Source organism: Antechinus flavipes, chromosome 4, assembly GCF_016432865.1.
Source record: "Antechinus flavipes isolate AdamAnt ecotype Samford, QLD, Australia chromosome 4, AdamAnt_v2, whole genome shotgun sequence".
Classification (NCBI taxonomy): domain Eukaryota; kingdom Metazoa; phylum Chordata; class Mammalia; order Dasyuromorphia; family Dasyuridae; genus Antechinus; species Antechinus flavipes.
In genome coordinates, this window is record NC_067401.1 from 194430977 (window position 1) to 194452044 (window position 21068).

Below are 21068 nucleotides of genomic sequence, written 5' to 3' on the forward strand. Positions count from 1 at the left end.
CCTCAAAATAAGGAAAAGTAGTGTGCAGTATGGTGAAATGAGCAAGGAATTGGGGGAGTCAGGAGGAAGATCTCTGCATAAATCACTCACTTTAAAGATTCTTTGTCCACCCGAGAAATAGGAATGTTATTTGAACTCTCTCTCCTTGTGACTGTCAGAGAAAATCTATATTAAAATCTATCACCATAATCCTACATTTACATAGTGCTTTGATAGCAGAAGCTAATTCACGTGAAAAAGAGGACAACTGACCCTAACCTTTCTCAGGAATTGGGAATAGGACTTTTTACTGTTAACTAAGCTTGACCATCATGCATTAGCCAGTACCACATCCAGTCTTTTTCACCTCTTGTTTTGTACTCCAGGTATAATCAGTCATGAAGATCAGAAAGACAGGGTGAAATCTGAAATAAGTGTCTCAGACTTTTACTAGGTACAAAGTCCCCATGTAGGCAATCAATAGCATAGTATTCATTAGGTGAGCTTAACATAACCAAGGAGATATATGTAATAAATGGTAAAAATCTTAGCCTTATTTTACAAATAAGGACACTCATTTCAAGGTCAAAGAGATTACAGGTCAAAATCTCAAAATCTGTTTGCTGATGAGTGTTGATGAGATCTAAATTCCAAAATTAGTGCTCTTCTCAAGAGGACAAAAGTTATTCTTAACCTTTACTTCTCAAGGTCTAGTAGGAAGCATCATAATAAAGGCTCCAGAACTTGACTGAATGATTAGGATACCCTTCTCTTGAAGCAAATATGGTTACAGACACATGTGACAATCCTTACTCACTGAAATGAATCAATTAGGGCAGGAGAGGAGAACTTTCATCATAAAGACCCTAGAAACCATTTGCTAAGGCAATCTACAGGCAATGAGTTGAATACTAGGTACAACAACCTTCCACTGCTTGAGTTCTAGAAGTCGATAAATTTCATGTGACTGAGGATGATGGTTGGATGATATCCAAATGGTGCTTGCATTTAGGGGATGATTCTTAAAGTCTTAATAGATTCCTTTCTTGAAAATTCTCCTAGTTTACTTAACACTTCCAACAAAACTCAAGAAAACATCTGTTGTATCAAGTGAGGAGTGGATGACTCTGGGTGTTCATTCTTGTGGCTCTCGGAGAAGCCAGACGTTTAACCAAACTCCAATCTATTCTGCATCTGTAATGTATAGTAGAGAAGCAAAGAGCTTGGTTAGGTCAGCCTCTTTTTTGTGGGATATCAGTAATTTAGCAATGTATCAGCAGCTCCCACCTTACCTAAGGAATGTGTGTGTATCTAATATTATAATAGCCACTGCCTCCAGTGCAGATTTTCATCTATTCATGCTCTTCATCCTCTAAAATTCTTTTCTATGTCCTTCCAATAGAGGACTGAAGGTCTTACTCTGGGTTATAAATTTATTGATATTAGTTTTTTAATTTAATATTTTAATATTTTAAAAATATTTCTTTACTCCAGTGTAATACTTAAGAAAGTGAGAGGGCAGGTAGGATGCTCAAATGAGCAAAAGCTGACTCTTTAGTTTTCACAGCTTCAGGTGGAGCCCTCTGAGAGGGCCTTTGGTTAGGGGAGAGAAAGTTGTTCCCCCTCAGCACTGCCTGAGGATCCACTGGAACGAATGCCAGATTATCCCCAAGGCTGACAGAACATATTTCTAGAGAAAGTCCTAGCATAAACCAGGAAGAAGTTAGTCTGTATCCTTCCATTAACTATAAAGAGAATTTTTCCATTAGGTAGAAGTGGCTGCCAGAGAAACAACTTCTAGTTCTACTCTGGGTGAGTACTTGGGGGGATACCAATCAACCCTTGATGGAGAAGCAGGGCAGCAATGAAAGGAACACAGATTCTCTCCACTACCTTATAAGAACTAAAAACTAGAGGAAAATACCAGAAGAGCTGGGAAATCCGTTCTATTTTCTTAATGTCTGTTGACTATTTTTCTCTTCTTTAAAATTTATTTCAAAATTTAAAATATAAATAATCCATTTGCACATCAAAGGTAGAATAAATGAAATGTAATATCAAAGCATCAGTTTCATTAGTTTACATCTCTTTTGCCTCCCCTCTCCAAAAAAAAAAAATTCCTTTGTTAAAGAAAACTTTAAATGTTAATTAAGAGCTTAATCAGGCACCACTAAATATGGTCCTGTCCCTTCTACATTCTACAATATTCTCTTTCTATTCTCTATTGGAAGCCACTTGTAGAAAGTTTCTTGGACTTGGGGACACTGCCTGTTTGCCTCAGTTTATCCAATAAGATGTAAAACGATTTAGAGAAAGAAATGGCAAAATATTTTTCCAAAAAAAACTACCCAAATATAGTCACAGAATCAGACACGACTGAACAACAGGAAGAAAACTATCAGAGACACAGATACAAAATTAAAAGAAGACACAAACCTACCCCTTATGGAATTTCCATTCTAGTAATTCTACTGAATGGTCCCTCAAAGGCCTAGTGTCACCCTGCTTGGAACTTTTCATAGCCTTCCTGGTTATTAAATGAACCAAGCTTCAGCCATTAGGCTTGATGAGCAACCTTGTACAAATACTACTTAAATACTATCTTCTAGGTGGGTCTCATTTCCCACCATCCTGGGATGTAGCTACAAAGATGGCACAGTCAGTCTTCCTCCCCTCTCTTCATAAATACCTTGCAGGATAAAGGGCCCAATAATTGACCTATTTCCCTAGATCTTACTAATAACTTCACAGCTGTTTCCCATCCAAGCCCTGGATTAAGCCAGCCATCATCTCTCCCTGTATTCTCATCTCCATGCAGCATATCCCTCTATCCCATGGTTATTTTTCTCTTTTCTTCTCCCTTTCCACCACACGATCTTGGCTTTATCATCCACAAACTTCTCTTCATTTTTGAACTTTTCATTCTTTCCATCTTGGATTTTTAAAGACCTGATTCTTGGTCACACAGGATCTTTATGTTCTGCATCACCGACAGGAGGAACTGGCATATCCTTGCCAGCTGGTCTCATCAAACCAAGTTGGCTAACATGACCCGGGAGTGTCTTAGCCTTGCACCATGCTGCAATGACCTAGCAGCCACTGGTTGCTCGCTCTCCAGGATGGAGGAGTGGCGGCATCCGACTCAAACCTTTCCTTTCGTAGTTGGGGACCATATGCTGGCGGGGCCTTTTGCTTCATCCTCCTCCTCCAAGCCCATGACCATGATTTTGATCCATCTCTGCCTTGTGCTGAGAAGAGAGCTGGACGAAGGTGTTAAGAAACCCTAATTTCAAATCCTGCCTGACCTTTAGTAGCTTTATGTATGTACCTCAGTTTCCTTATCTGTAAAATGAAAAGGTTAGAATGGATGGTCTCTTCTAGTCCTAATATGTGTATAAGGAATATATGTTAGATTTTATTGTCGCCCACCGCTGTTCCATCTCTTAATATTTCGACCTCTGAAATTCCCTCCTTTACTTATGTTCAGTTGTCCCCACCCTAAACCTTCTCGACACATCTCTCACGCGGAGAGAGAGGAATAAAATAGAAAGCTCCGCCTTCACGGGGCTCTGCCACTAGGCGGATAGAGCGCGCGGGGGCCGGGAAGCCCGCCTCCTCTCCGCTCCCGCCTAGTGCTGGTTCCGCCTCCAGGCGTCCCGCTCCTCTCCAAGGCTCCACCCCCGGCTTGGCTTCTCAAATCACGCCCTGGACCTCTGATCTCCACAAGTGCCCTGCCCCTAATCACTATAGCCCCGCCCCTTTCTCCTATGCTTCTACTGGTCGCGAGTCCCATTTACCTGTAAGCCCCGCCCTCCCGCCCAGATCTAGGCTCACCTTCCCAGCCTGCGAGTCACGCGTGCGTAGTAGTCCCATCTCGTTTCTAGGACTGCCCCTTCTCGCGTCATCTGGCGATGGGGGCGGGCCGTAGAAGCCGGAAATGATTTGAGATTAGAACTCCCGCCTCTGCCTTCCCAATGACCCGAGGCTTCCCGCCCGCATCCCGCTCGAATGGCTTCGGAATCTCGTGATCGGTGAAGGAGGAGGTTCTGATCCTTGACCCCTAACCTCAGAGTTTCGGCGATCTTAAAGATCAGGTTTTTTTCTGTAGCAAGATGCCATCTCAGCCTCCCGGGCAGCTTACCTGGCCGGGAGCTGACCTTGATCCGCCGGTGGAGGGGTGGGCGGCGCGGTTAGGGACCCGGATGGAGCCCCCAGCCCTGCTCCTGCTGCAGCTACTGCAGTCCGGACCCGGAGGGGTACTGGGAGCGCTCAAGGCCCTCCCAAGGCTCCGGGCTGGGGGCTCCGAGCGACCCTTCTGCTGGGGCCCCTTCCTGGAGGCGCTGAGCCGAGAGGAACCCGTGCTTGAGGGGCCCGACCGCCGCCTGAAGCTGTAAGTAGGGCGGTCTCTTCCCACCTGCTCCGACCCGTGAAGTGTGCTGCTGGGAGGAGGCTGGGCGCCCGGTCTGGCGGTGCCTCCTGTCAAGGAGGGGGCTGATACCCTTCTTTCCCCAGTGGACGGGTTGATGTGCAGAACATTCTTTGCAAACTTTAAAGCATTTACAAATGAGATTTGCAATTATACTACGAGATTACTCAGCGTCCGGCTCAACTTGCACTTTCCTGGGTGCGTTCTCCAATCAGTGAATCAACATTTATTCCATGCCTACGGTGTGCAAGGCAGTCTTTTAGACAGGAAATGTGCACAAAGAAAGGGAAATTCGTTCCTGCCCTTAAGGCTTTCTTCAGGAGTAATCTCCAGGTGGTATAATTTATACTTCGATGTATGTTTTCAACATCTTCAAATAAATTGAACAGTTTCTGGAGCCTATTTTTAGATGCTATGGTAGGGGATGCTCAGGTTGCAAAGATGAGGTAGCCCCTAAGCTCAAAGAGCATGCCTTCTACTGTGTGGAAACAACTTATTCCAATAAGTGATACAAAATGTATGCAAAGTAATTTTAGGATGATGGGATCAAGGAAGTCTTCCACTTGAACGCTCCCTTGTTGGAAGCTAGGGATTAGTAGAGAGAAAAATAAATTGGGAGAGCATTCCAGAAAAAGAACATGGAGACTAAAAATGGAACTAGGGGAAATGAGAGGGACAGGGAAGCTTGTCGATTGGAAGATGAAGTGTATGAAGGAGGCTAATGTGAAAGATGGATCAGAGCCAGATTGAAGGGTTTTAAGTGTCAAACAGAAGTTTGTGTTTTATTCTAGAGTTGAAGAAGCTTTTTAGGGAAGGGGTGCATATATATGTAGCTGGATAGAAAGATGAATTAAAAATGGAGAGGCTGTTCAACTAATAATAGTCCAGACAAATAGGTGGTGAGGGCTTAAATGAGGGTGGTGGCTGTATTTGGATGTGAAGGATAGAGCAGATGTAAAATTAGCAATACTAAGCACCTGATTGGATATAGAAAGTGAGAAACAGATTTTGAGATTTCAAATCTAGGTAGTTATACAGATAATATCTTTGACAGAAATAGGAAAATACTGGATTTTTATGTTTCTTATGTTTGATATAGAGCAGAGATCTAGTTTTGCAGTTAGGGATAGGTTCAAATTCTAGCTTAGCCACTTCCTGTCTGTGTCAATTTGGGCAAGTCATTAAACCTCTCTGTGCCTCAGTTTCCTCATCTGTAAAATGAGAGGGGTTGGACTAAATAATCTATTTTACAGATCTAAATTTATTAACCTGTAATCCTGTAAAGAGTCATGGAAAAGGAAGAAAATAATGAGTTCTGTTTTCCACTTGTTGAATTTGAAGTATCTATTCAGGTGGAGATGCCTAGCAGTTGTTGACATTGGGACTAGTGTTCATAACAGGGATATGTCAGGCTTGCATCCAACTTCTTAGAGATAACCACTGAACCTTCCAGAGCTGATAAACTCTCCAGAGAGATTGAACATAAAGCTAGAGAAGAAAAGGTCCTGGAAAAAAGCCCAAGGGTATGTCTTCTTATTAATTAATTTGTGTTAGAGGTTTGAGATACAAAAACTAGAACTGTCCCTGTCCTTAAGGAGTTAGGACATGTTCATAGATAAGCATGATACTGTTGTCAGAGTAAAAGGAATACAAAGCATTCTCTAAACTCGGGGTTCTTAACCTGTATGAGGCTATGAATAGATTTCAGAGACTCTGAACTTGGAGAGAAAAAAAATTGCATCTTTTCACTATTCTCTAGGGCAGCTAGGTAGCACAATGGTTAGAGAGACAGGGCTGGTGTTAGGAAAACTCACTTTCATGAATTCTAATCTGGCCTCAAGACACCTAATCTCTGTATGAACCTGGGCAAATTACTTAACCTTGTTTACCTCAGTCTTCTCATCTGTAAAATGACCTGGATAAGGAAATGACAAATCATTATCTTTGCTAAGAATACCCTAAATAAGGTCACAAAGAGTCAATCACAATTGAAAAATGACTAAACAACTAAAATTTATATGTGTACATAATTGTTTATGGGGCAGTTAGGTGGTACAGTAAGTAGAGTGGTGGGGCATGAAATACAGAAGACATCTTCCTGAGTTCATATTACTCCAGTGTCTTTGCCAAGAAAATCCCAGATGGGGTCATGAAAAGTCAGACACGAGTGAAGAATGACTAAAAATAGCAAGACTGTTTCCACTTCATCTCTTAGTTAGACCATGTGCTTCTTAAGAACAGGAATTGTCTTTTGCCTTTCTTTGTATCCCCAGCATTAAGCCCAGTGTCTAGCACATAGTAGGAATTTAATAATACTAGTTGACTGAACAACTCAGTAAATGAAAACAAGCAGTTCCTATTAGTCTTTTCTCTGTCTTATACTCTTTCCTAAGGAGTAAAAAAAGACACAGAAAGATGTAAAGACATGGAAGAACATAAGGATCTTAAATGAGTACTATGGAAGAAAAGAATATATGTTACGGAGGATTTCCAGATATAGGGTATCTAGCTAGATGGTACCTGGATAGAGCATTGGCCCTGAAATCAAGAGGTCCTGAGTTCAAATCCAGCCTCAGACACTTAATACTTCCTAGCTCTGTGACCCTGGGCAAGTCACTTAACCCCATTTATCTCAATAAAAATAGAATAAAATATACTTTTTGTACAAGCAAATTATATTGATCTTGAATGGATGCTTAGAGACATCTAAGGATCATAGGTCTTCCAGAAGAACACATTAGGGCAAAGTAAATCTTAACCCTGTAATGAACGAAGTATTGGAATAGAACTTCCCAGAACTTCTGAACACAGAAAATGAAATTCCAATCAAAAGATTTTACTGATCACCTTCAGGAAAAAACAAAACAAAACTAAACTAAAGTTGCAGACTCTTAAGACGTATGGTGGTTAAATTTGACAATTCAATTCAGAAGCAAGTTCTTCAAGCTATCAGGAGAAAGTTCTTCAAATACAAGAGAAAGGACATTCAAATATGCAAAGACTATTTTGTATCCACTAGAAAAAGGAGGAGGGAATGAAATAATGTATTCTGAAGAGTAGTGGAGCTCAGAATGCAACCCTGGATGACCTATCTTATAAATGTAATCCAACAATAAAGGGCAAAAGATGGAATTGGTTCAAGGTAAGGAATTTTTAAAAATTACAAAGATGGCCTGGCTGTACCTAAAACTATTATAAAGCAGCACCCATGAAAACCATTAGGTATTGGCCAAGAAATGGAGTAGTGGATCAGTGTGATAGATTACCACAAGACACAATAGTCAGTGACTATAGTATTCTAATGTTTGATAAACACAAAGACTTCTGAGATTAAAAACTTAACTGCTTGACAAAAATTGCTGAGAAAACTGGAAAATACTATGACAGAACTAGGCATTGACCAATACTCTGTATCAAGATAAGATTGAAATGGGTTCATGATTTAGATAAGCAAATAAGCCTTTATGAGAAACACTGAATATAAAAAAATTTTCTCAGCTTTTGCTTCCGTTCTAATCTTGGCTACATTGGTTTTGCTTGTACGAAAAGTTTTAAATTTAATATAACCAAAATTATCCATTTTTTATTTCATAATGTTCTCTAGTTCTTTGGCTATAAATTCCTCCCTTTTCCAGATCTGAGTAGCCATCCTTTTTGATCCAGCAACGTCTGTATCCCAAAGAGATCATAAAAAAGGGAAAAGGATCCACATGTGCAAAAATGTTTGTAGCAGCCCCCTTTTTTTTCCTTATTAAATAAAGCTTTTTATTTTTCAAAACATGTATGGATAATTTTTCAACATTAACCCTTGCAAAACCTCCACTTTCTCCCTCTTCCCCACCCCTCACCCTTAGAGGGCAAGTATTCCAATATATGTTAAACATAGTAGGAATATATGTTAAATCCAATATATGCATACATATTTATATGGTTATCTTACTGCACAAGAAAAATCAAATCAGAAAAAAAAATGAGAAAGAAAATAAAATGCATCAGTTCATGTAAGTTTTTCCAACCCTTTCTGAAATCATCCTGGGTAGCAACTCTTTGTGGTGGCAAACAGCTGGAAATTGAGTGGATGCCCATCAATTGGGGAATGGCTGAATAAGTTATGGTATTTGAATGTAATAGAATATTGTTTTGTAAGAAATGATGAGCAAGCTGATTTCAAAAAAGCTTGGGTAGACTTACATGAACTTGATGAGGTTTAAGTTTTGGAGTTCCCTTTCAGGGAACCAAATGATGAAGTCTAGATTTAGGGAACTAAATATCTGGAAAAATAAAAAGCTCTTATTAAAAATGGAATTCAATAATAAAGAAGAATGTAACACATTTTTTCTTTTTTTTATTATTAAAGTTTTTTATTCACAAATATATGCATGGGTAATTTTTCCAACATTGACCCTTGCATAACCCTCTGCTGCAAATTTTCCCCTGCCCCCCCATCCCCTCTCCCACCCGGCAGGCAGTCCAGTACATGTCAAATATGCCAAAATACATGCCAGATCCAATATGTGTATACATATTCACACAGCCATCTGGTTATGCAAGAAAAATCAGATCAAGAAGGAAGAAAAACAAAAACAAAAAAGAAACAATGCAAGCAAATAATAACAGAATGAGAATCCTATGCTGTGTTCTACCCTCTGTTCCCATGGTTCTCTCTCAGTGTGTAGATGGTTCTCTTCATTTCATCATTACATAAATGGAACTGGTCCGAATCATCCCAATGTTCAAGAGAGCCACGTCTATCAGAATTGATCATCATATAATCTTGTTGCTGTGTATAATAATCTTCTGGTTCTGCTCATTTCACTTTGCATCAGTTCACGTAAGTCCCTCCAAACCTTTCTGAAATCATCCTGCTGGTAGTTTCTTACAGAACAATAGTATTTTAAAACATTTTTAGAAAGAAAATAAGAACTGAAGAGATTATTTGCTTTTCATGTATCCTAAAACATGGAAATGCAGGATTAAATAATGCAGGCAAAGACAGCAATAATGGGACTTACTGAGAGACCAGTAAAAGATTTCTAAGTGTAAACAAGGAGATAAAATGCAAATTTTTAAGATAGTTCAGTCATTCATACATTAATGTTATTAAGTTTTAATGAGATTGCTTTTCTCTTTATATCAGCAGAGGTAGAGAAAAAAGAGGGGGAGGGGAGTAAGCACATGTGAATTCCAGGAGAACCTCTGGTTTGCTGAGTCCTTTTCATGCCTACTCATCCACCTTTGGTGTCCCCATGGCATGCAACTCTCATCTATGGCTCCAAGAAGCTATACCACATGTAATGGCCACACTCTGGCAAAACCATCTCAGCAGATGGTCTGTATCAGATTGAGGGTAGTTAGTGGATCTCACAAGCCCATTAGTGAATTGGGAAGGTGTCTACCTCAAACATGTGAAGATTTCCTCAAGTGGAATTGATGGGATTCGAGCCTTGGCTTGGAAACAAAGGCAGAGCTAGGCAAGTTTTGTGACAAGAATTCACGAAACCGAGTTATCTGTAGCAAAGAAAGGAAAGTTTGTTTCTGAATATCACTAAGAAAGAGACTCTTAGTGGACAAAAAGCTCCTAATACAATCAGGAGATTTTATAAAGAGGTTTGTTGAGGGTACTTAGTTTTATGGGCAGATCCTAGAGCTTGGGACTATTGAAACTATGGAGAATTTTGGAATTAAATAGGTATCTGTTTACCTCTATAGAGAATTTAATCAGTAATGAGTGATATCAATGAAGGTGGTCTCTGGGGTAACAGGATGAGGCTGCTTATCCTGTTTGCTTCCAGTGGGGTACAGAGGTAAAGTTCAAGGCAACTTTTTCCTTGAGAAAGTTTCTTCAGGCTTCGCATTTCAGAATGAGGAATGAGAACAGTTTGTTCCAATAGCCCTGCTTATGGCTGACGCAGACACTGATGTGCTTGTAGCTTAGTCAAACAAGAGGTCATCTGCTGCATCTGGGGCCATTTCCAGTCATCCTGACTTTTGTCCTGCCACTGGACTTTGATGAATCAGGAAGAAAGAATGAGGCTGAGGACTTTTGTGCAACTCTGCCTCACTTAAATCCAATTCATGGGCAAGTCAAGACATCACTCTGTGATATAATTGGTCATTTTCAAAAACAAAGGACAAACAATTATATGGTAGATACTGTGCTAAACATTTAATGAATGTCTCATTTGATCCTCATGACTCCCCTTATAGTTCAATGCTATTGTTATTCCTTTTCTATCTTGAGAAAACTTGAGACAAGTTAAACGACTTGCTCAGGGATCATACAACTAGCTAATGAGATAGATGTAGATGAGAAGGGAAATAGAATAATTATGCCATCCATAGCTTTGGGAAGAAAAGATTGATATGTCTGAATGAATTAAGGAGTAGCAGAGCAAGCCTTAGAGTTGAAAGAAAATATGTGACACTAGAATGGGGATGAGGATGCAAAAGGAGATGGAAGAAAGCCAAAGATTTTGGATTTATTCATTTTATATTTATACTGTAGATATAGGTGGACTTAGCTCCTCCATTAGAATGTAAGCCTCTTGCCAGAATGGCTTGTTCAATTCTTTATACTTTGCATCAGCACCTGGAATAATTCCTAGCATGTAGTAATCTAATCCTAAGAAGGGGCAGGAAAGTCTCTTGCTCCTCTTTCTCTTAATTTGACCCTCTGTTCCTAGAACCCAAAATCCAGGCTTATCTTGTATAGAGTTCTATACTCCTGTGATCCTTTTTTGTGGTTAAACAAGGAATCTAACATTAATAATGCTTTAGAATTTATAATTCTTTGGAAATATGTATTTTGGGTTCCAGATAACCAGCATTCAACTTTTAGATCACAACCTGTTTGTGATTGGTACAGCCTATTAGTTGTGTTATAATGATGTGTATAAACTCATCCCCTGATGAGTTTACACACTTCTTGAGGGGAAAAGGGCAGAATCACTGACTTAGAATTCTTTGTATCCATCTTTGTACCTTGAACACAATAAGTGTTCAATAAATATTTGTAGAATGGTAGTTGAATGAATCCCATTCCTCCCCCTCTCCATTTATAGTGATTTCTATAGGTTCTACTCTCTGGTCAACTCAGCCCACTAGTTTGCTTATAATCACACCAGTATCTGGCTTCTATTGTGATCCCTTGTTCAGTATGATATCCTCACTGCTTCCTCTTCCCTCTGCTGCCTAGGAAGCCACTGCTGCTGCAGTTGCCCCAGCTGTGCCAAAGGAACCTCTTGTCCTTGCTGTTAATTGTACATACTGAGCTTCCCAAGAGTGGACTCCTCCTTGTACTCCAGGCAGCCAAGCGGGATTCTAACCTGGACTCCTGGATTTGGGCCCTGGGAGAATTGCTTCACAGGGAACTGATTACAGATGAGGTCACCAAGAAGGCCTCCCCTTTGACACAAGGATGCCGGGAACAGCTCCAAAGCCTTTGTGGACATATAGGCAGAGGATTGAGGTCAAGCTATCCCCTGGACCTTGAGGAGAGTGAGGACAGGGGCACTCAGCGCAAACGCAAGAAGGAGCCTGAAGGAGAGCCTGAGGGCTCTGAGAAAGAAGTGCTCTTTAAGAGACCACGATCCCTAGAAGGAAAAATAGAAGAGGAGGAACAGCAGCTCCAGGAGAGGACTACAGATGAACAGGGGTCATCTGTATGTGGAGGCAAAGAATCATCCCAAAGAACTGAGGGCCGCAGTGATCAGTCCATTCTGGAAGCAGCAGGCATGAGGGCTGATGACAGACAACATGAGAAGCTGGTTGAGGGTCAGGAATTACCCAAAGCAATCAAGGTGCGAGATTTGGGGCTTCAGATATTGATTAGAGTTAAGAGTAGGGGATAGGCCAGTTATGTGAAGCTACAGGCAAATTGGTTAGAGAAAGCCAGCAGACATAAGTCTCTAGAGATTCCTAGGACTACAGATCTAGTGCTAGAAGGGTTGTTAGAGGTCATGCAGTCCAATCCGCTCATTTTTACTCATGAAGAAACTGAGGCCCTGAGAGATTAAGTGAGCTTCATAGTCATCAGTAGTAGTAGAGTTAGCATCTCATCTGACTCTATAATGAGTTCTGCCTCTGCCACCAAGGTATCATCCAGTTCTGGTACCACTTTCAGATATACCATATAGGAGAGGCATACATTCATTTGCATATCCTTTTCAGTTATCACTTGTCAGGTGTTTTATTAAAATTTTCAAGTTAAAGTGTCATAATCTCTCAATTATTTCTTGTTTTGTCATTGTTTCTTGATTTGTTCTCCTCTTTTGCTCATTCTCTATTCTTCCTCTTCCAAGAGTGTATATTTAATAATTGGTAGAAAAGCCCTAGGGGACTTGATTTGAAGGATACACAAGGGAGGGAGGAACAGATGAGACTCAATTATGACTGTCCTCTTCCTAGGACCAGGTTCCCCGAATGCTAGAGCTACTGGAAACTGAATGGGAGGTAAGTGTTTGATGCCTTCCCCATACCTTTGTTGCCATGGCCATTAGGCTCCTGAAACTGCAAATCAATCTAGGAAAGGACATAATGTCTAGGAGAAACAGGGAATATAAAATTCTGATGACAGACACCTGACCAGAAAGAGCCCTGAATCTTGCAAGAATCAAAAAATAGACTCTCGCCTCTTAACTAACTTTGTGGCCAGGCACTTCCCCTCTGATTATTTCTTCTTCCTCTGTCAAATGACAGATTTGAATAAATTAGTTTAAAAATCTCTTCTGCACTAACATTCTATAATTTTGTAATTCTCCTAGGGCCTAGAGGGAACCCCACCCCTGGAGCTGCAGTTTCTTCATGAGTGCAGCCCTAACCAGGTGAGAAGGAGAGCCTTGGGGTTTAAATCTTCTCTGTCTTCCTCTCTCATTTGATGGCCCTGCTCCTTCTAGCCCTCAGTTTCCTTGTCTATTGTGGGAGGATCAAATAAAAGGGACTGGAGGCTTCTGATTCACTGGGTGGGAATAGGAGGTTCTCACAGTCTTGTATTATAGGATGCTCAGCTGATGTTGTGCCCAAACCTTGTGCTGCTTTCCTGCCTAATCCCTCTGCCTTGTACCTGCTCACTGTCCTAGCTAGAGAACCTTTGCTCGAAGCTGCGGCTCTCTCAGCTCCCAGACACAGCCCTCCTACAGTTCTGTAATCGGCTCCTGGCACTCTCTCCAGACCTTAGCTGTAGCAGTGCCACCATACTTGCAAGAAACCTTTTCCTTGAACAGGTATGTGCTGGGAACTTAGCGTATTTGGAGAAATTTGGGGCTTTGCAGGGAGAGAGTTGACACATACTGGGAGGTAATGATTAGTATCACTGCTTCTCTGCTAACTTAATTGAGGATAGTTTTTTGGTTTGTTTTGCATCCTGAGCCATATCCCCTGACTTCTTGCCTCCACCATCCCATGGCTCGGCTTGGGTCCCTCAGCAACTACCTATCCCTCATCTAAGGTACTTAAAGATACATTTGGTCTATGAAGTTTCCCCAAATAACCCAATCTTTTTTTCATTTTCTACTTCCTCCCAGGTTCTTTCCCTGACAGCTTCAGCCTCTCGACTGCTCAGAGCTGCCATTACTGCGTTCAGTGCCAGATATCCTCATCCTGTCTGTAGTGGCCTCTTGATTCCAGCCTTACAGGCCACAGGCTCAGGTTGCTCAGCCCTCCCAGAGTTAGCTTCATCCTTGTATCCTGGCATACCCACCCAGATTTCATATCCTTTCACTTCAGATCTGGCCCTGAGCTGACTCAAAAAGAGGATTTTAGGGGTAAAAGACTAATAGCTCAAGGGGCAGCAAGGTGGTGCAGCGGATAGAGCACCAGTCCTGAAGTCAGGAGGACCTGGGTTCAAATGTGACCACAGACACTTAACACTTCCTGGCTATGTGACCCTGGGCAAGTCACTTAACCTCAATGGCCTATAACAACAACAAAAAAATTAATAGCTCAGGAAGCCCCATCTGCTTCACTGATTAATCCTCAGTGTTCATATGTCCTGCCCTTCACCCAGGTCCCCCTTTATGTCATGGTCTTCCCAGGACTGCCTCAGCATCCTCTTCTCCTCAGTTCCTTCATTGTCACCAAGGTCCAAATCTCTGTTTCTTCCTCCACCCCAGGCCCCACACAGACAGAGCTTCTTTGTTGCCTGCTAGAGGGGGACACTCTGGAGGCGGACTTGCTGGTGCTGGTGTTAAAGTAAGCAAGCTTTCTTCCCCTGTCTCTCTTCTTTGGGCTGGCAGCACCTGAGACTGTGGCACACTCTCAGTAGTGCATCTAGAGCTGGAATAGATCTTAAGAGGTTTTCTATTCCAGTCCTCTCATAAGAAAACTAAGATCCAGAGAAATGATGAGATTTGCCAAAATTCAAACAGAATCTTTAATCCCAAATCCCATGCTTTTGCTACATTGATCCTGTTTCCTAGATATGATATGGTTGTCACATTCTTTGATTTTCTGCGCATTTCTGCTGCATAGTTCAAGTCATTAGTGTCCCCTTCAAAGCCTGGCTCACATCAGGTATGCACACATTGAGCACTTCCCTTGTACACAGTTCCATATTAGGTCCTTTTAAAAGGGGATAAAAAGGGGAAGTAAAAGACATCACCTCTGTCCTCAGAGGGGCTTATAGTCTAGTTTGAGAGACAAGATGTATACATATGTGAAAAATTAGAGAAGGGAGCATTAAATCTGACAGCATTATAAGTTGATATAAAGTGCTGAATTTTACAGAATGGTATTTAGAGTTTTGACATAAGGTGTGCATTAGGCTCCTCAAACTTTTCAAATAGGAGGCCAGTTCACTGTCCCTCAGACTGTTGGAGGGTCAGACTATAGTAAAAACAAAACCTTTGTTTTGTGGGCCTTTAAATAAACTTCATAGCCCTGAGTGAGGGGGATAATCGTCCTCAGCTGCTGCATCTGGTGTAGTTTGAGGATCCCTGGACATTGTCCAAAGCTGATTGCAAATGCAAAAGGAATTAGGGTATTGATGGGAGTGGGGGTGATGTTTGCTTTCTACTTTATTGAAGTACTTCTCAAAACACAGGTAAGGTACATGACTCTACCTTGGTTCTAGGTTCCTCAAGCACAAAGTTACAACCTCATCCAGGTTAACTCCTTCATTTTACAAATAAAAAAATTGAAGTGCAGAGGAATGAATGACCCAGGTCAGATGGGTTATTAAATGGCACAGGTCAGGTTAGAAGCCAGGTCTCCTCATGCCAGATTCAGTGATCTTTTTCCTTCATATGTTCTATGTAGTCATCCAGGGTATAAGTTCTTAGCAGAAATTGTGTCCAGTTTCAGGGGTCTACAACAGGATCACTTAATACAAGCCCTTCACTTGCTGACTGATGATAGAAGAACTGCTCTTGCTTCTTCCCTTTCACTTCTCTTTCTCTTACCTCTGAGATCTTGCTTTTGGTGGGTAAGAAGAATATGATGGACCAGAAAATAGGGGAAGAGTTGTTTTCCTCTCTTTCTTTCCTTCCCCTTACCTAGGACCTCTCTTCTACAGACAAATCTTGGAGTTACCCTGGAGAGAGGAGACCTTCGTGGTAATGCAGTCCCTTCTAGGGCGACAGGTAATATTTCTACAGCTAAGGTCTGGAGAGAGTGCCAGGAGCCGATTACAGAACTGTAGGAGGGCTGTGTCTGGGATCTAAAGATCATAGAGTTGGAACTAGAAGACATCTTGAAGATGATTTAGCCCACCCCCTCATTTTACAGAGGAGTATATTGGGAACCAGAGAGATTTAAATGACTTACATAGGTAGTTAGTGACCAAATTGGGATTTGTTCCCAGACTCTCTGCTCTAAATTCCAGTCTTTCTAGTACACTGTACTGCCTGGCTAGAAAGTTAAGAATAGTTAGTCAGCAGCAAACATCTGCGAAGAACTTACTGTGTGCTAGGCATTATGCCAAGTGCAAAGGATATACATGGAGGGAAAGGGATCGTGTGTTTATAAAACACCTGCTAACCTGCCAGGCACTGTGCTGCCAAGGACTTCAAAATTATTTTCTCATATGATCCTCATAACAGCCCTGGGAGGCATGTGCTGGTATTATCCTCATTTTCCATAGTTTCTTAGAAAAACAAAAATACATCCCTTCTTTGTGAGAACTCAAATTCTAATCACGGAGGCAACATATAAGTGACTGCATACATATCTGACATAGATAGAACATGATTATTGGGGGCAGAGAAAGACAGGAACAGTTGAGGAAAACTAGGAAAGGCCTTTCTTACCTGACACAGAACTTCTAGGTTTTCTTTCTAACCCCAAGAAAGCTCTAAGCACAGTTCTTGTCTTGTACTGGGCTTCTGTTTTTGTTGTGGTAGTGGATGCTTTTTCCCATTGAATCGGCACATAGCTTCTCCCCAAGATCTGATTTATGGCAGTAATAACAGAACTGGAAATAACACTATATTTATGTGGTGTTTTTCAGTTAAAAAATGCTTCCCATACATTCATCTTACCTGATCTTCACAACAGCCATGTGAGATAGTGCAGGTATAATTACTCTCATTTTACTGATGGGGAAACTGAAATTCACATGTGAAGTAAATAATCCAAGGTCATTTAGTTAGTAAATGGAAGGACCAGAATTGTAATTCAGTTCCTTTGACCCCCAAATTTGCTCTTTTTACTGCACTTTGAGGAAAGATCTAGGAATGTGTCATCAGAAAATGATTCACAATATTTAACCTATATTGGATTACTTGCTGTCTAGGGGAGAGGGTAGGGGAAGGGAAGAAGAAAAAATTGGAACACAAGGTTTTGCAAGGATGAATGTTGAAAACCATGTTTGCATGTATTTTGAAAATGAAGAGATATTAAAAAGAAACATAATTGAAGAACAAATATATGTTAAAAGATAAAAAGAAATAAAAAAGTGACCCACTTCCGGCATTGTAACCTCCCCCATGTCCTCTTTTCCTTCCCCAAACTCACAGATGGACCTGTCCCCAGAGAATTTCAGTGTCTTAGTGCAAAAACTATCCCTTGAAGGCCTGGCTGCTGCTGATTCTGTGGGCTGTGCCAAGCTGATCCTGACAGTTGTGACAAAGTACCAAGATCAGGTGAGGTTTCTGGTTGTGTTGGAGGCCAAAAAGGGAGATTTGATTCAGGAATTCCTATTGTTTGGGCATTTGGGTAAACCTGGTCATGCCTCATTTTCCCACTTTTGGTGAGAATGAATTTGGTTTAATTAGGAATGACTTCTCAGCCTTCCTTCTCCCTGCCCCAAGTCTATCTTCCTCCTGTCCTTATGAATCTAGGGTATCTGGCATGGGAGTTGGGAAGGATAGATTTAACCGGAGCCCTGAACTTAGGCTCTGGTTAAAGCCCTGAACTGTCTCTTGTCTTGCCTCCAAGATCACAGAAGCACACAAAGTCTGCCTTGCTTCTGCAGTGGAGTTCAACACCACCTTCCTGAAAAAACCTATGCAGGCTGCGCTAAGACGTTTGACCTTTTGAGGTACCTTCCCGACCAGTTCCTAAAGAACATCTGCCTCAGCTTTAACCTGCCTTCACTATTAGTTCTCTAGCAGAGTAAGATCATCTAGATAGGTTTGACTGCTCATTCCGGTAGCTGTTCCAGAGTACTCAGATCTTCTATGGCACAAATGATGTCCACCTTTCTGGACAAGAAAGAAATGGAAACAAGTTAGAAATAACCTGGGGTTGTGCGGAGGAATGATCTTACAAACTTAGAGAAGTTAAAGTTGATTCAGCTAAGTCTGAATTGAACACATACTCTAAAATGTCTGCTATCATAGATTTTTTTGACTGTTAGTTTTGCTGAAGTTCGGGAAGGGGTCTTAAACAGAGTCTCAGAGTTGACTACCTGCATTTCTCCATATAAACCCTTTCTAGTCTTCCCTGAGGACCATCACTTTTAACATAGAATGACAAAGAAGAAGAAGAAGGGAAAAAAAAAAAACAGTTCAATAAAGTGGGCATGAGCCATTGAGTTACTTGGGTCTTTCTTCTCATTGACTTTTTTCTGCTTCTGTTGCATCTCCCTGTCCTGCTTCCGGCAGCAACAGAGGTCCAGCATTTTCCCTTGTCTGAGTCGCTTTACTTTTTCATGTTCTTCTGACGGGCAAACTCACACTGGTTGCCTCAGGTCATGGCAGCGACTCCAGTCTGAGTTAGTAGTGTCCAATAGCACCCTATTTCTGTTGCTGCCTGAAAGAGAGGGAGATTCATTTCTCATTTCTCTTTTGGAGGCAAGCTTGGTCATCTTAATTTTATATATTCAGTTTCTGTTGTTCTGTTGTTTTTGTTTCCATCTACATTGTTTTAATCATTTTATGTGCTGTTTTCTTGGTCCTACTTAACTTTACTCTGCATCAGTTCATGTACTTCTTTCTGTCCTTCTTTGTATTCATGACAACTTGTTATTCATAAGTACCTTCTTTTTTTCCTACTTTGCTACTATGAAAAGTGATGCAAATGTAATTATTTTGGTGTTATTATTTGGTCTTTCTTTTTATTACTTTTTATCACTGACTTTCTTAAGAGTATATGAATCAGGATAGCTGTTATAGAAAGTGAGAAAGGAAATTGGACTAAAGACCTGAACTGTGTCTTATGCCCAGTGATTTTGATATTAAAAAAAAAAAATTATTTATTTATTTATTTTGTTCAGAATAAAACACCAAATAAAATGTTCATTTCCATATGTCAGTAGTGTCAAACTTAAACATATGTAGGCATCTCTTATAGGCTTCATGTTGACTTAGAAAACTATATTTTTATGATTATCTATTTTATTGTATTGTTATTTGTTTTATTAAATTTTCCCAGTTATATTTTAATCTGGTTCCAGCATACTTTGGAGTGTTGTAGGCCAATGCAGCTAACAGGCCACATGTTGAATGCCTTTGCTTTATACAAAGTAGATCAAATAATGAGGATTGTACTTGAAACCATGAATCTATTACTGCTTACCTTTTTCTATACATATATAATAAATACAATATTTTATTTTCAAAACTGCCTTGTTTTTCTTGAACTTTATTCTTTTGCTTCTGGGGATTTAAAGTAAAATGCTTCAATGACCTTTTTTCTTCCTTTTTTTTTTAGAGAAAAAAATATTGTTGCTAGCTCCTCTTCCTTCATTTCTCCCCAATTGAAAATCTTTCAATAGTCAAGCAAAACAAGGTTACGTATAAGCCATATCCTAAGTTATATGTTTCATTCTTTACAACATTTTTGTTGTTTTTCAGTTGTTTCTGACTGTGACTTCATTTGGGGTTTTCTTATCAACAATAAAGGAGAAGTTGGCTATTTCTTTCTCCAGCTCATTTTACAGATGAAGAAACTGAGGCAAACAGGGTTAAGTGATTGTCCAGGATCACACAGCTAGTAAATGTCTAAGACCAGGTTTGAACTCAAGAAAGATGTCTTCTTGACACCATTCTTGGCACTCTATCTACTGTATCAGTTAGCTGCTTCTTGCAATATATAGCCCTAGGATTATCTGTAGAGCATTTTAGGGATGGGAGAGGGTTACAAGGGGACTTCTTGAAGTTAAGTCCTTTATTACTATAAAAATTGACACGTTAAAAGTTTAGAAAAATGCCCTAACAACAGTTCTGGAATAAATCATTAATCCCAAGAATACGATAGTGAATAAAAAATATTAGTGTCTCATCTAAAACAGTAATCTGCCCATTAACTTTAGTGAAGTTTCTATCCTGGCAAGTGGGCTTTAAGATTTTTTTTGTTCTGCCAAATGAGATAAAAAAGCCATTGACCTGAATCAGGGACTGAAAATTTCTGGGGCCCATGTATGAAAGATGATCAACAGCTTCTAGCTGTCACTGCCCATAGAACTGCTGTATCTGTCCAAACATTCCCCAGCCAATTTTCTCTTTGTTTAAAGGAGTCAGGGTGGTGGGAACTCTTGGTTACCTGAAATAACTCCATTCATTTCAGGAATTAATAAGTGACTACTTGTGCAAGTTATGCAATTGGACAATAGCTACAAAGCTGTATCTGAAAGGTAAACTTATGGTAAAATGAACAGATAGACATACAGAAATTAATGTGAAACAAAAGAAAATGAGATGAAGTATATCCTGCCTTATTAACTGTCTTACTATAGGCAATTCACAATTGTTCTGAACCTATTTCCTCACCTAAATATAAGATACCAATAGTACCTACTTTGCCTTATATATGGTTGCTGTGAGAGTTGGATGAGGTATCACTTTGTAAACTATAAAAGCATTTTATGCATCAGTTACAATTAGAGAAAGTCCTCATTGAAATGCTTATGGGAGTTTTGAAGTGGGAGATGCCAGTTGTGTGGAGGAGTGTAGTGTCTGGAGGGGACAGAGGGAGGGAAGGTGTCAAGGAAGTCTCCATGAAAGAGGTGGCAACCAAGTCAGCTCTTGTGGAACACTCGAAGGCATGGGAGAGGATAGTTTGAATAAAGAGGTGGAAATGGGAGATGGCAAGAGGACTTGTCTTGACTATAGAGGGCATGAAGGAGAAAAATATTAGATAACTCTGGAGGTAGCTAGGAGGTGAAGTGGATAGAGCGCCAGACCTGAAGTCATGAAGACTTGGATACTTACTATGTGATCCTGGTCAAGTTACTTCACTGTTTGCCTCAATTTTCTCATCTGTAAAATGAGCTGGAAAGGAAATGGCA

General features: G+C 40.5%; 1 protein-coding gene and 1 long non-coding RNA gene across 2 annotated transcripts; one reads left to right on the plus strand and one right to left on the minus strand.

The window, feature by feature from the left end:
• Positions 1 to 410: 410 nt before the first annotated feature.
• LOC127561179 (uncharacterized) lies at positions 411 to 3902 on the minus strand. The gene is made up of 2 exons (XR_007953476.1): positions 3814 to 3902; positions 411 to 1173 (listed from the first exon to the last, which is right to left on the minus strand). It is a non-coding gene; the product is annotated as an uncharacterized LOC127561179 (long non-coding RNA).
• Positions 3903 to 3922: 20 nt separating this feature from the next.
• FANCE (FA complementation group E) lies at positions 3923 to 19402 on the plus strand. The gene is made up of 10 exons (XM_051996465.1): positions 3923 to 4369; positions 11601 to 12204; positions 12812 to 12856; positions 13168 to 13227; positions 13483 to 13626; positions 13927 to 14050; positions 14515 to 14593; positions 15915 to 15981; positions 17356 to 17481; positions 17777 to 19402. Exons 1-10 carry the CDS (start codon positions 4092 to 4094, stop codon positions 17876 to 17878), a joined length of 1629 nt encoding a protein of 542 aa, XP_051852425.1. The 5' UTR covers positions 3923 to 4091; the 3' UTR covers positions 17879 to 19402.
• The last annotated feature ends 1666 nt before the right edge of the window (positions 19403 to 21068 follow it).